At 39.6% G+C, this 15769-nt stretch overlaps 1 protein-coding gene across 1 annotated transcript in view; it reads left to right on the forward strand.

Moving 5' to 3' along the window:
• Window positions 1-15769, forward strand: part of PARD3B (par-3 family cell polarity regulator beta) — a 372170-nt gene that overhangs the window by 273686 nt on the left and 82715 nt on the right. Inside the window, exon 22 of the mRNA XM_014306667.2 lies at window positions 1018-1128. Coding sequence (XP_014162142.1) covers window positions 1018-1128 — 111 coding nt within the window. The remainder of the gene's footprint in view (window positions 1-1017; window positions 1129-15769) is intronic.

A 15769-nucleotide genomic window follows, 5' to 3' on the forward strand; every position in this document is an offset into this window, starting at 1 on the left:
TGCTGCAGACTTTCACAGAAGAGTTTGAGATTTGGAGTCAGAGTAATTAGTTTGTGATATTTATAAATATTGTATATTTAATCAAGAAGTAATTGCTTTTCTTTACATTGTTGTCATGCATATAAGGACACATTAATTTGCAGTGGAAGATACAGATTGATCATTTACTTGTGGAACTGAGAATTTTAAATTTGTGCCGAGGAGGGGAGGTTTTTAAACTTTTTATTTGGTCCATAATTCATGAGCATATTTGACCCCAGTATTCTGTCTAACTCCACCAGAAATTAAATGTAGCTCCCCAGTTCAGCCACCTTTTATAGGCTGGGTAAAGCAGACTTGTTATGCATACTTGTACAGTGTATAAAACAGCAGTGCAAGCCCCAAACCCATTGGGGCCTCTGGAGGACTTTCACAGCATAAATATTACATGATGGTATATTACTAGGCAGAAAGAAAACCCCAGAAGTTTAAAAAAGAGCTCTTATGAACTGTCTAGATTTGTGCTCTTAGAACAAAGCAAGATTTTATTCTTTCTGATTGCATCCTCATTTAAACAAAGAACAAATCCTACAATTAGGGCGTTATGAATGAGAGACAATAGTTGCTGGTAAGAGCAAAATGGTGGCCCAGTCTGGGTCCTGGCACCACAACCACTGCAGATGACTTTCAGAGGGCTGTCATGTGGCAGGAGGAGCCTTCAGCCACTTCAAAATGTGCCATGTTAATATTTCAGCTCTGCAATGCCCTGTACTTCAGGTACGACAGGGCTTTTCAACTAAGTTTCAAGCAATAGCTTTCAAAAGTACAGGGTCCAAATCAATTTGTAACCAGTCCTTCTTCTTGCCTATGGCCCAGGTAATACTGATACTATATCTTGCAATATGGGAAATTTATGAGTCACTAAGATAAAAACTCAGTGTTTTGATTGCCTAAAATTTCTGTGGTTTATGATAGATAAGTACTGTTTTTTCTTCTGTAATTATTTCCTCATGACTCCTTCTTTGATATCTTTAACAGATTTGGAAAGAAGAAAGAAGATAAAAGTGGCAAGGCAGATCAGAAGGGGGCTCCAAAGCAAGGCGTGCTTAAGGAGGAGGAGCTGGAGAAAATGAAAGATGAGCGTGAAAGGTGAGTAAATGGCAGGAGCATCTTTGTTCATCTAGTGAGAAACTTCAGAGCAAAGGGTTTCCTGAAGGAACAGCCAGCCAGCCTGTCCCAGACAATGCCCACTGCAGTCAGATCCAGGCAAGCCAGAGCATTAGGCTGGTCCTGGCTGAGTCAGAGCTGCCATGTGTCAGGAGCTTGTTGTTTTGCAGTTTCTGTGAACTTCACTGTTGCATTCAAATCCCAGTTTCTGCTTTAGTTGGTGAAAATCAGTTCCTTCAAAACCTGTTTCACCTCTGCCCATTCCCAAGGCCAGCTGACTTAGTAATTTTCTTCTCAGCTTCTCTACAGCAAGAACCTCCTCCCTTCTCTCCTGACAGTTTCTGCCATTGTTTTCTAGCACTTCAGATGTCTTTGGCTTCAGCTGGCTATGCCATCAGATAGTAGTTTTTGTACTTTGGTATGTTCTTTTCTGCACAGTGTTTGTTAATAAGCCACATGTTGCAGAAATAAATATGCAACAAATGTTGAATATGCCGAGCAAACACCTGGAAGAAAGCAGGTTCAGATGGTTCAAATCAGTCTGCAGAGGCCGGAGTCTGCCAGCAGTAGGTTGAGCAAGAGGGGCAAGGCAAGAAGCTGGGTGAGTGCCTGCTAGGAGTAGTTGTATTTCTGAGGTAAGACCTGGGAGTCTGTCCTGTTCATAAAATAGACATTTCTATGCCCGGTCTTAGTGAATTCTTTATCTTTCCAGATTAAGAGACTTTACATTATTATTAAGAGATTTTTTCTGCTTTTCCCCATGTCTACTCTTCAGAAACCAGAAACAGTTTGTCAGTGTCAACAAGGTTCAGAAAACTCCTCTTTCCCCAACTCATCCAGAAGTACTTCATATGCTGAAAAAGGTCTTTGTTTCCCTCTGATGGTTGTTATCAGAAAAGTTGAAGAGCCCATAGTTTCTGGCTCTCAAGAAGTATCTGCAGATGTTGTAAAACTTTACAAGTTGTAGTAATACATTTTGTCAGTGCAAGCAGAAAACTTGTCAGAGGTCTCTCTCCTTTACTGAAATGTCCTCCTCCTGGGGGAGAGAAGGGAAGCAGACATGGTTCCTTTTGTGCAGTGTTTCCACACGGGTCAGCCTTTGTGGTACTGCTTAGTGCCCAGGGAGAAGACACCCTGCTTTCATTTGAGTCATGCAGTGCATGGTCAGCCCTATAAGTGGTAGCTAATGGATTTGATTGGGGAAGAAAGTCAGTCCAAACCCTTGAAGTCTGCTGCTAATTTTTACTATTTTAAAAGCTAGCAAGGTATCTAGTTACTACAGCACTGCTACTGGATATGCTTAGCCAGTGCTTAAGTATTTAGTTAATCTAAGTTAAGTATGTCAGGAGAAACTTTGTACCATTTGTTTTAAAATTTCTGTGCTGTGTCCTTGATTTTTGCCAGATTGATGAGTGCCTTTATATTAAACTGCTGACTCCCAATTTGGATACTGGCAATTTGAGAGGTATGTGTCCTTCATTTTAAAGAAGCCAGTGTCTTTTATTAGGATCCTGGCAAGCTAAGAAGCATGTATCCCATCTGTTAAAGGGCCAGTGTCATTTACTAAAATGTTGGCAGGCTGGAAGGAATGAACCCTTCTGTCTAGAGGTCTAACATTCCAATTGGACACAAGATAATTGTTCTTAATATTTCTTTAGCGTTGTGTGCTTTTTTTTAATTACAGTCACTGATTGACAGTAACTTGGTACGGCTGCATTAGAAACTGGCAGCTCAATGTCTTCATCATCCTGGTTTCTCTAGTAATGATTTCAGTTTTGACCTGGAAGAGTTTGTGACTGAAATGGAGAACAGCAGGTGTGTTGAGAAGTGGATGAACCAAGATGATATTTTTAACTCACTTGATTCTTCTTCTGTAAGGCACAAGAATAGGAATATCACACTTTTGTGTCAGGTAGTATATCTTATATCTCTGAGGGATTCAAATTAAAAATTTTTTAAAAGCCCAGGAAAATAGTGAAGAAATTTGCCCTGTATTATCCTCAAAGGAATGCAACATGTGCCATAAAAACAAGCAATTTGCTTCAACTTTCTAAATGAAGTAAGAGCATGGCTGTGTGTTTGTCCACATTAGACTACCTAGACTACCTACTACCTAGGCTTACTATTGAACCCTTCTTGAGCTGGTCATAAAATAGAAGAGGCTCTATTTTAGTTAGAGAAAAATTATATAAAGAAGCTACTTCTCCTATATGGGTAAAATCTGTTTGGGAAATTGATTAAAATCACTAAGGAAGCATTACCTGACTTGAATGTAGATCAGTCCTTTTGTTTAGTTGTTGACTGTTCACCTAATGATGATGCTCAATAAGACAGTAAAGACAAGTTTTATAGCTCTGTCCCAAGATTTAGTAATTCTATAATGTAATTCAAGTCCAAGATTTTAATGCACATATTGGCAAAGAAAACCTTGTGGCACATTCACACCATAGATCATCTGCTCCTATGACTTCACTAGCTGCAATCCTGCGTACTTTGTCTCATATTTATAAAACTGAAGCTTAGTAGCACACATTCATATTTTCAGATCTGTTCTTGTTGAGTGAGATGAGCATATGTTTTAAACTACGGGGGATGTAATAGTAGAAAATACTAGAGAAATACAGCAAGTTTTGTCCCCTGGTACCTGTGATCAAATCCTATATTTAATATCCTGAGCAAGCTAAAATTGCTTTTCTAACATTTAGCCTTTCTAGAATAACTAAATGCACATCTAATTTTACTTTTCCAAGATTAGCTGTATAACTAATTCTTGTTCAGATCCTCAATTCAATTATTACAATCCTAAAGTCAGATTTTTTGTTTAAGCAGTTTTCTTAAATGCTGACTGCCTATCATACTAGAAGATACTATGATTTTTCATCTGACTGTTTTCTTTTTTTCAGAGGCCATGTTGTCCATTTTGGACACTAGTGGAAGAGGTTAGAGTAGTTGATTTTTGGGCTGGGTGTGACAGGCTTAATGATCAAGTGCTTTTCAGCATCTTAGCAGCTGTGGAACTCTCCCGGTTTTGGATATTGGTTTTGCATGCAATATATGCTTGGCAGCTCTCCAAAAAGCAGAATACTGTTCCAAGATCTCAGCTGAGAAATATTTTTTGGTAGGAAGTGCATTTTCAGTTTACAGGACTAGGCTGTCTCTCATAGTTTTGCAGTTTTTTGATTGGTATCAGATAGGCACAACAATATTTCGCAAAATCCCAGGGTTTCTGTACAGACTGCAGCCTTCTTCCAGAAATTTTGACAAGCTTTAGACATGCAAAAATGTCAGATGTGTTCAGTGCACAGTGCTGTGCAGTACAAGCTCAGTGACTCTGGTTCTGATGGGAAACATCAGCTCTTGTGTAGGTGTGCTGCATGAGTGTAAGCCCATCATGCCTGGAATAGGTTGGATTTCCTGCTTGCACAGAGAAGGAATTGAACAGTGCATGTGCAACAAGTCTGGCACATCCAGAATGTGTTAGAGCTAGTGGGCGTATGCAGACAGAGTATTCAGTGCTCACTCTGTAATGCAGATGATTCCGAAAAGGACAGGATTTGCTTGCACTTTGGTCCTCAGCATAAATTTGCCTGGCAACTCTTTTTATGGGCTGCCAAGTTTCGGGTTTGAACCTCAGAAAGTGAAAATAAATTTACTATTTTGCTAGCCTAGTAATTTCTATTTCCATTCCACATTGTCCCAGTCTCAGTTTTCAGAACAACTCTCAGTGGTGCCATGTAGCTGCAGTTCTCTGAAGCAGCCCCACATCCTGCACTGAAATGCTGATATAATTTTTTTTTTTTACTGCTTGTATTCCCTAGCAATCCCCAGCAAGATGAAGGTCTCATTGTGTTCATTGCTGTTAGGGAAGTTTGGGCCTGACCCCAAGCACTTACAGTTGAGGTGGAAGAGAGAAAATCTGACAGGAAAAAAAAAGTGTCCTCTGGGTGGGAATGTGACATGCAGGCAGTGCAACTGCTTGTCCAGGTTCCTGAAAAGTCCCTGTCAAGCTAAGAATTGATTCCAGACCTCAGCCCCAGGCTTCCTTTCTTTTCAAAGCCAGTACTTTATTATACAACTACTACTTCTGCAAGCTTCAAGTAGTGAACAGGAACTTTGGATGTTAGGCATTCCTTCTTTAGTAATAGCCTTATCTGTGCCAAATTGAATATGAATTCAGCACGTCCTTTAAATTATTTTCTTCTTCCCCTACCTCCTTTAGTTTTCATTGTGCCAAGGTGATGCAATGTCAGTGAATTTTGAGTGGGAAAAGACAGGAGCCTCGTGATAGTTCAGGATTATTGACTTAACTGGGGGTACAGTTCTTTGAGGTGGTAGTTTGTCCTTCCTGACACAAGTCACATGCTTCATTGGACTGAGGCCTTATTTTAAATAAACTCATTGTTTTGTTCATGCTTCAAAGAGTTTGGCTGTAATAAAGCATGTGCTCCAAAGGTTGTGAATCTGCCCATAAAAGGAAGAAACAAATGCTATATCTGAGGGTTATTTTGATCAAGCTGACTCAAATCTGTATTTTTAGTGTGTTCAGTGTAAATTACTCAGAATTTATGATTTTAACGATGGGATGTTTGCTACATTATTAAACACTGGAAGAGGCCTTGTCTTTTCCTTCCCTCAAAAAAGATTTCATCCCTTCCTCCATTTCTTTCCCACTTATTTAAGGTTCTTTTCATTTTCTAACATTTGAAAGTGATTGTAAAATGAACTAGATAAATACATTAGATGCATGAGTTTTACATGTCATAATTTGCCTTTTAAATGCAAATAAAGTGACTATCAATTGAAAGAAAAATATTTTTCCTATTTCTTTAGTATTATTTTACTGCGACTTTCCTACTGAGACCTAAATTTCTCTTCCAACAGAATTGAACGCTTACTTGACATTAAAATAAAATTTACCATATGAAGCACCTTGTTGAAAATGGGAGGATTTTTTAAAGTAGCATGAGAGTTAGTTAATGAGGAGGCACTCCATGTGAAAAATAATCCTCTGCACATTTCTGTGAGAGTAGTTTTGTTAGTCTTGGTTTTGTAGTCCTCATTGGAGTTAATTGAGGAAAATTTTTTAATAGTATTGAGGTTTCAGCAGAGTATTAAAGAAGCAGAAGGAGTATCTGGCCCCTGCTTTCTCAATGTATGAACTGAATGTTTAAGTTATACTGTATCTCAAATAGGGGTAAAACTAAATTATTTCAGTTTTTATAATAAAGACTGACTTTCCTTTACTTTTCAGAAACCTTCCAGCAACTGAAGAGCATTTCTCTTGTCTTATCAGCCCTGATGCTTGTTGCCTGTTCCCATAGTTAAAAAATCAATACAAATGGTTTTGATATATGGCAAACAGAGGTTTAATTTTGCAGCTGCAAGATCCCTGCATGAAGGGATGCATCGTACAGAAATAAAAACATTTAGAGTCCACTTAGAGAGGAAGAGAGTACTTGGGAGTGAAACTTCATTCCCTTTCAGTCAGCATTTGAATATTATATTTAATTACAAACAGTTTGTATGTTACTGGAAACCAAAATGAAAATGAGAATAGATGGACATATAGCAGTATGGTAGAAAAGCCAAATTGCTTTGAAAAGGTGAAATTCAGACTGTTGCAAAAATCAAAGTAAGATTTTTTAAAATGCATAGTGCATCTTAGCGCACGTTCATACACGTGCACATTGTTGGCGACCCCATGTAGCTTTTGTTCCTGTGCATTCCACCTGCCAAGTCTAAAAGCATTATTATGGCTGTTTAAAGTCCATATTGATCTCTGATAAAATGTTCATAATTGCTATTCTCACCATTAAGCTCTGTGCTAAACCACATGTTTTTGGGACACCTGAGCTGGTGCATCATTATTTATTAAGGGTTAATCCAACATGGTATATCTGTTCATTGAGTATTCCTGACTTTACGGCACAGCTAGGTCCTGTGGTTTAGAAAAATAAAGTGTTGGATGTGATCCCAGTTTTAATACTCCCAATTTATTATAACCATTGAACCCTGATCAGATCACAGATTGGATTGGATCCCAGTTTTTTAAATGTCCCAATTTATTGCTGGCTTGCAACCCTGATAAGAATACATATTTGATTAAGGCTTCAGTTTTCAAAAATTCCAGTTAATTACTTTTAGATTCTTATTAGATCATAGCCATATAGTATGGTATGTTGAAGTTATGAAAAAATTACTGGATGCTGTTGCACAGGTCAAGGTCATAGTTTCATTTTGTGCTGACAGTATGAAGTTATCAGATTTCTGTTTATTACTGTGGCAGCACTTGCACTGGACAGGAGGACAGATTAATCCCAACCCATTGATTCTGAATGATTCTCATTTTAGATCTGCTGCTGCTCTGCATACCAGAACATGTAATAAAAACCTGCCATGGAACACTGGGAGATTGGTGTTTGGTTCTGAGTAGCTGAGGTGGAGGGGTCTCACCGACTTCCACAGGTTTTGTTGTAACATTTAGAGCCAGACAGCAATTTCAGAGCTGCTTCATGTGGCTTTTTTACTGCTGGAGGACATTTTTAAGACAGCACTAGGTCTACAGTTGGTCCTAGATTGTCCAGGTTAAGAACATTAAGAACTGATGATAACAGAGTGGCACAAAAGAATTGGCCTTTTTCTGTAACTGTCACAGCGCAATTCCAGGCATTGAACACTATGGAAATAGCACTTCTAGGTGTCATAGCTGTGCTCTCAGATTGTAAGCATGTAATTCTCATCCAAGCCATTTAGCATCCTTGTTTAGCTCATCATTGAGGCACTGGTGTGATCTGGAGACACGTTTTGACAAGGTGTGCCGCCTGTCCACCTGAGGTCAGAGTAGCTCAGGGGCAATGGCTTAAATGGGCCAATGCATGGTTCTCTTCTGCATATATCAGAGTTTTATTACTTGTTGATAGTTGTTTTGGTTCTGTAAACCTGAAACGCTGCTAGAAACTTACAGACCAAACTAATGAAGTGAAATAGGCCCAGGTACTAGCCAACCAGGCTAAAAGACTGCTTTCTAGGAGATGGACTGTCCTGGCCTAGGGATTTCTTTGATGCAGTACTGAATGTAGGTCAGCTCTTGCCCATTCCGGAATCAATAAGAATTACTTGGAAGCAGCATTTCATTCCTTGCCCTTCCATGTGTGATTTATGACAGTCTAGCATAAATTGTTGGCATGCACTTTGAAGTAGTGCCACAGCACAGAATTCCTGTTCTCAGACTCCCTGAGCTACTACAGCATAAAAATGAGAATGCAACTCATGCAACAGTGGGGATAGACTGGCAGGAAATCTGTTTGCATGTGTAAATCTCCATAGTGATCTTAAACCAAGATACCTGAAAGTCTTAAAGCTTTGACTGCTCAGGCAAAGCTCAGTTTTGCTTTCAAATCAAGGAATGTTAATTAGAAGCAACCTGTGAATCCCAGACTAACAGATGGAGGCTGTTCCTCTTCTTGTACTGAGAAATTCTGTTCAATAGGTTCTAGGTTCAGTGTCATGTGTAGAATAAAGAAATGTGCATGGAGTATCATATCACATGATGCTGGGCTTGTTCCTTCCACTACTAGGATGTCATTCAAACGAAGGCATAATATTTATGCAGTTGCAGAGATGGTTGTGTGAACTCATGAGGTGTCACTAGGAAGGGGAGCTGCAAGTACCTGTTCAGGAGATGTCCCAAGAATACCCCCTTACTGACAGAGGTGGCCCTGGGGACTTAGTAGGTGCCAGTTTTCCTAGGTCTGTCCCAAGTCGTGTTACAGCATGTGGTTGTGAATGTTGGGTTTTCATGAGGTATCAGATCAATGTTGTGCCTTCCCATGGTCATGACAATGTCTCTGGTATTTTTCTTAAGACAATGTTACCCATCCTCAGTGGTTTTGATTGATACCTGCTACAGCAATTGCTGGAGCCCAGTAAGTCACTGGCAGCAATTCAGTTCATAGGTGGATGTTTCTGTCTCCCCATAGCTTTTCTGCAGGTGTGCTGTGGTTGCTTTATACTTGTGCTCTGTTTATCTGATGAACTTCTCTGAAACAGTTTGTTTGATGTGTCAGTTGGAGAGGTTGGAGGGATGATTATGTGGCTTTGACTGCAATTGGTATTGTCTGCCTTCCTGACATTAAGTTCCCAGTATCCCAAGCGTACACAAAATTAAGTTTTCTTTTCCAAGAGTATTGTTATTTTAATTCTCTTTTCCTGACTGTTTGTTCCAGAGTGAGTTAATGTTCACAGAAGGGACTCAGGTATGATATGCACAGCACCTTACATATCTTCTTAACACCAAAGTGCAAATGACAGCAGCCCGAGATGTCCTTTAAATCACCACTGAGAGCTGGGCCTTTCAACTGCAGCTAAGGGGTGCAAAGTCTCTGCAGACTCAAGGCCATTTTGCAGGGGGGAGCTCTTAAAGGTGTCAGAACATCTCAGGTGAAAGATGTCAAAGTAATTCTGACAAACCTGGAATGTTTCCACTCCCTAATCCCATTGTCACCAAACAAGGAACATCCTATTGGCAGGAGACTGAGAAACCTGATCTGTGCAGTCAGCCTTGTTTCCAGCAGGAGATTGAGCAGGATAACCTTCAGAGGGCTCCTTACAATCTAAATTTTACTGATATTGTCACTTCAAGATGATAGCTCCGGGGTAGTTGTGAGTAAAGAAAATTATATAATGCAGTAAACTATAGACTATAAAATACCTGGCTATTCTGATAGTTGGCTTTCTTAATCTGCTGCATTTCATACCCAATGTACAACTAATGTGGACAGGCAGAAAAACTTTCTCTGATTTAACAGCAAGGGTAAAAATCATGTTCTCATTGAAGTTCATAGGACAGGAGAAAACACTGACTTCATTAGAGCCAGGATTTTCTTTAGAGGGCAGGATCCTGTGTAAGCTGGTAATCACTCCTTGTCACCTCTGAAATAAATGGAAGAACATTAAGACCTCAGTCTTGTCTATCCAAAGCTCCCATTCCTCATTTTGTGATAGGAAAGGGCTATGTTTCATCTTCAGTTTCTCATAATCTTAAATTTTAAGGTCGGCATAGCTTTATCTCCTTCTTAGGGTTTTCTGTTCTCCCTTTCTTTTCTTACAACCCTCCAAAGGCAGCTTCTTTGGTCAGTTCAGTATTTTACAGGCACAGGGTAGTTTTCTGGAACAGGCAACATTTTATGGATTGGTGGGGTTTTGTCTTTGGGTCATTTAATGATGCTACAAGAGCTATATCTTGTTACCCTTAGTCTCTAACTCCCTTGAATTTGTGGCTTGTCTTTCTTTATTTCTGAGATTGTTTCTATTCTTGTTTACAATTACAGATACTAATTATGGGGGAGATGTTCAAATCCAGCACAATAGAATGAGCTGGAATGAAGAAAGACTTGCATAGCTTATAGGGAGGATGTTTCTTACAAATATGGCTCCAGTAGAATTCCCTGAAAGATAATACTAAATTGTATATTGTTTAATTCTTTGTGAGTCCGTATCAGATGTCCTCAATTTGCTAGCAAGAGGTGGGGTTTTTTAAATTTTTTTTTAAGCTATGGGGCTTGCCTGCCTCTTGAGTTTTGTTAGGTGATGTTGTTTGAAAAAAACAAAAATTAGTGTTCTCCTGATAAAAGAGGCAGGTTTGAATAGAATTGTTAATGTCATTATAGGCCATGCCTGTCTGTAAAACAATTATGAAATTTTAAAAAATTAAAAGCACCGTACTGAAATTATCTCCTCTGATACTCAATTGAAATATACCCATTCCCATCAGTGATTATGGCTTATGAATGTCTAAAGAAAAGATGTACTCATTTCACTATTATGTAAATGAATGAAAAAACAATATTTTAGTTACCAAAAATATATTTTGCTAGCAGCTAAAAAGGAATTAAAACATTAAACCCAGTGGAAATCTAAGTGACCTCCTGCAGAAATAGACTGCGTGCCTCTAGACAACCCTTACTCAATATATGTATGAATTAGGTAAATGAGACACAAAAGCAGATACTAAATCAGATGTAAATTGAGTAATCATTAGAGTATGTAGATCTCAGAGTCACATGAGTGGAGAAAAAAAGCTATAAAGTAGTTTTTATTCTGCTGTTCTCAAGGAACAACTGAATAGAATGTTTAGCATCTCAATCATCTCAAAAGACTTTAAGGATTAGGTCCTCTTAAGTTTAGGTATACTTTAAAGTGGTGGTATGCACATTCAATTGTCTACTTTTATTCTGCTCCTCGTATTGCAAATGGAATAGAAATTATCCTAAAGACCTGTGGCCTGGTTTCTGTTACATGTTTTGTCTCTGCTTTTATTCATTCTTCTCCCCCAGGGACATCTTTCATTGACTTCAACAGCATCTTGCTCATTCATGCTGCTCATGCTTCCACAAAGTCTGTTGCTTTTACACCACCATATAAGAAATTTTGCTGTATTCATCTGAAGTATAAACAAAGTCCTTTTGTTTATACATTATTTTGGTTAGCAAATACTTTTTGGGTCCTGCATTTGACTGCTTAGATAAGCACCTTGGTGCTCAAAACATGTCATTCTTTGTGCTCTGCTCAGTACTGAGTACATGGTCAGTGCATGGTAAATTAAAAAAAAAAAAAAAAGTTACATGGCTTTTACTCTTTTGCTGGAAAGTCAGAAGAAACAGGATTTTCTCAGAGCTCGTGGGGAGTGCAATGGAGGAGGAGTTCAAACACCTGCGAAAATGTGCTTTTTGTTGTGGGCTTGTTTTGGTTATCCCTACATTCAGCTGTTGTGATGTGAAATGCAGCCTTGCAGGTCTCCAGCTGAGAGAGCCCATGGTCTCTCCTGGGCCAAGCTTGCCATGTGCAGGTTTTTCGCTCTGGTCAGACCTGGTGGCTGTCAGTGCCACTGAGTTGCTTCTGGTGTCTCCTGTTGGGCAGCAGGCACCCTGTCTCCAGCCTGGGAGACTTGAGTCAGGAGGACACGAGTGTCTGAGTGTCGAGCTGATGCACAGTGACCCTCATTAGCCCCTGCCTCAGTGTGCAAAGCTCATTTTGAGCTGGGGCTGCTGCTGGGCCCCCAGAAGGGCAGGTTGGGCTGCAGCTGGTGTCTTGCTGTTTATTTCCCATTGAAGGCCATCTTTGGGCTCCACAGCTTTTAATGACCCTGGCCTTCTTTGGCCCACTGAACTGGTAGCATTAAGTCCTGTATTTTAATTTTCACAGAGTCGTAGAAGCTTCAGCATTTTCTTGTTGCCCACTCACAACCCACCCACCCGGTTTACAACTGCTGGGCCAAGAGATAGGTATCTCTTACAGCTTTTCCTAGCCCCCACATTCCATTCCCAAAAGCATTTCTGGGTCTTCTCCAAAAGTCACTTCTGCTCAGCTCTTCTGGAGTTTTCTTGAGGTAGTTCACATCCCTTGCTGCAGCTGCTTCACTCTGTATTCTGCAGTCTTTTAATCCAGCTTTTGCCTGTCAGTGTCTCTGTCACCAATGTCAGGCTAAAGCGTTTTACATTGTGTTTGTCACAGGCGGTGAATGCATATGTGGTCATTGACAGTAGCTCGGCAGAAACACAATAACTTGTTAAGCCACAGTAACTCAATCGTGTGTCTGAGCTGCAGCTGGAAGGAGCTGTTGGGGCTGTTAACCCTTTCCTGGCTGCTACACTCTAGGTGTGTGCATCTTTTCATGTGTCGCCAGATGAGAACTGACCATGTATGATTTGTGCAGCTATGTCAAATGGGAAGAGTATTTGAAGGATAAATGAGAGCATTCCTTGATTTATGGCTTTGGGGGTGTGCTACTGAACAGTACATGAGGTGTACAGAAGTGTTTTCAAAATATAGGGTCCCACTTCCAGAAGTACAGTATGTATATGGATTCTGTCTTCATTTGACTTCTACAAATGCAACGTGTTTTCAGAAAGTTGTCTGGAGTTCTATTAAGGTTATATATATATTTATCAAACTATATATATATTTATCAAATCACAGAATAAACTAGGTTGGAAATGATCTTTGAGATCAAGTCCAACCTATTTGAAAAAGATGGGTCACAAGAAAAAAAAAGAAAGGGCATTTCCTGATACGGTACTGCTGTCGCCTGTCCTTGCTGCTTCTGTGCCAAGGCTCTGTTTTTAGAGAAACAACAGCTAAGGGAAGTTGGTGCAGTTGTGCAGGGGTTTAACTGAAGAGCACAGTGTTCAAGTGGTCAAAGAGAGCAAGCAGAATTAATATAAGATACTCAAAAGGAATTATGTTAATTTCCCTTCATTCTGTATGAGTTTTTCTTTTCCCTTTCCCTCATCAGGAAGTTTGTAGAAACTTTAGTGCCTCACTAAATTGTTGAGATGGTGATCTGTACCTCTCCTCAGCTCTTGTTTTACTGCCAGCATCGTAGTGCTGAGGGGCATTTTTATCTTTCTTCACAAATTTACACCAGTTGTTTAACCAGACCCATCCAGCGCTGCAAAAGTTGGGGGCTGTCTTGTAGTAACTGCTCAATGAGCTGTTTGCAGTTACAGTTGTGTTAATTTAAAAGTCTTGGATTTTTGGGTTGGTAGGTTGGTTTGGGGGATGGGGGTTGGGATGGAGAATAAAGATTTTGCTGTTTCAGATAGGGAGAATTTCAAAGGCAGTTGGAGAAATGGTGAATGACTAGAGTGGGACACAGAGAAATGGCCTGCTTAGTAGAATTGGCAGAGCATTAAAGTTATGGAAGGAACAGCAATTTTTTTTCCTCACTAAAGAATTTCTGGGGACCTACTGGTATGTGCTATGGATAAGATTGCTTTAAAACTGTGAAAACATGATGCCAAAATACAGTGTGGAAATTTGAAACTTCACAAAAATGTGAGAAATTTTGCAGGTGAAAAACATGTGAGAAGGCATAAAAGGACAGGTAAATAGAAAGAAAGAAAAAATAGCCATCTGATAGTTTGTTTCCCTATATTTAAATGTTTGGATTGAAATGAAAAAGAGATCACTGAGCAAATTTTATAGATTTGTGCAGAAGAGTAAAAAGAAAATAAGAAATATTAATGCAATTGTAGTAGATGTATTGAAAGGATGAAACCTTGATTATAAAGAATTTCACATAGCTGGGTATTGACTGGTCCATATAATATAGAATGGAAATAATTGTTTTTGAGAAGATTTTACTTATAATACTGGCAGCAATTGAAGATTGTGCTCAGAAGGAGAAGCTGAAGAAGCTAGGCTTATTCACGGGAACAAAAGAAAATTGTGGTGACCTAATTCTAGCTTTTGTTGTGCAGAATATACCAGTATTGATAGCAGGAGAAATTACTCTTTCTATCAGACATGAAAGCAAGATTAGCGTGATGCTGCTGGCTGCACTCCTCTTGCTTTCAAAGCGGTCTCAAATACCTGGGGGACCAGTGATGTACTGGTCCAGAGAACATGAAGGCTCATCATTTTCTGAGAAATTGCTGTGACTCATCTCGGGTCTGTGCTGTGCCTTCTGCACTGACATGTGATACGACCATTCCTTGAAATGTATTGTGCTCCCATTTTTCTGCCTGTGTACTATGTATATACGTACCCATGTGTGCCATAGGACTTGTATCTCATTCCTTATATTCCTGCACTGAATTCTGTGTTTAGGGGGTTTTGGTCTCTAACTGAGGGTGAAACACTCCACAGTTTCCTGGGTTAAAGAAACTGAGTGACCTCAGCTGCACTCCTAAGTCTCACCCTCGAGACCTTTCATCATCTTGGTTTCCCTCCTCTGGACACACTCCAACACTTTGATGTCCTTTTTATGTTGAGGCACCCAAAGCTCAACCAAAGCACATGCTACCCAAGGTAAGGCATGCAGGATTTGAGTACCAGAGAGGAGAAAGCTCATCTGTTTCACTGAGGGAAGGCAGAATGAATAGGGGGCACCCATCCCCTTGACAATTGTATAATCTGTGAAAACTCCTCCTGCTGTAAAGTATGATTACATTTTAAGTGTTGAAAACCAGCATCACCCAGCACAGTTAATGGAGATGTGAAATGGGAAAGCATGAGTGGTATGCATTGATATACTCAAGTGTATGTGTAGAAAGGCATGTTGTTCTCATTAGAATTATTTGTGAACCTTTTTATCTACAAATTATTTCCAAAGTATTAGCATTTGTTTTATGATACAAATCTAGTGAAACAAAATAAGTATAATCCCATTCTGCACTTAGTAGTTCCTGTCTGTCAGATGGGAGCTCCAATTGTGCTCATCGTTTTTCTAGGGAACCTTTTTCTCCATGCCTTTTAAAGACTTTCTCCAGAGCACCTTAATTTTTCAATATGCAGGATTCGGAGGCCATTAAGCCTTACTTGGGTAACCAGGTCTGCCAGACCCTTTTCACTTTTACTCCTGTGGTACAAATCATTCTGTTCTTTCTACACTGCTGTTGCACTTCCAGTTACAGTCAAAAGCAAATGTTGACTTCTGTCAGGCATTGCATCTCTGTAGCTTTCTTCTGTTTCTTGTTTCTTCTTCCATGCTCCTCTATTTTCTGTAAATCCTATTTATTATGTACCGTGGTCAGCATTCTGCCAGATCCATCTCACTGCACTTAATTACGCTCTGTTGAAGAGTAGCTGAGCAGTTAACAGAAGAGCTCACAGTCTTGCTATA

Source organism: Geospiza fortis, unplaced genomic scaffold (assembly GCF_000277835.1).
Source record: "Geospiza fortis unplaced genomic scaffold, GeoFor_1.0 scaffold112, whole genome shotgun sequence".
Lineage (NCBI taxonomy): Eukaryota > Metazoa > Chordata > Aves > Passeriformes > Thraupidae > Geospiza > Geospiza fortis.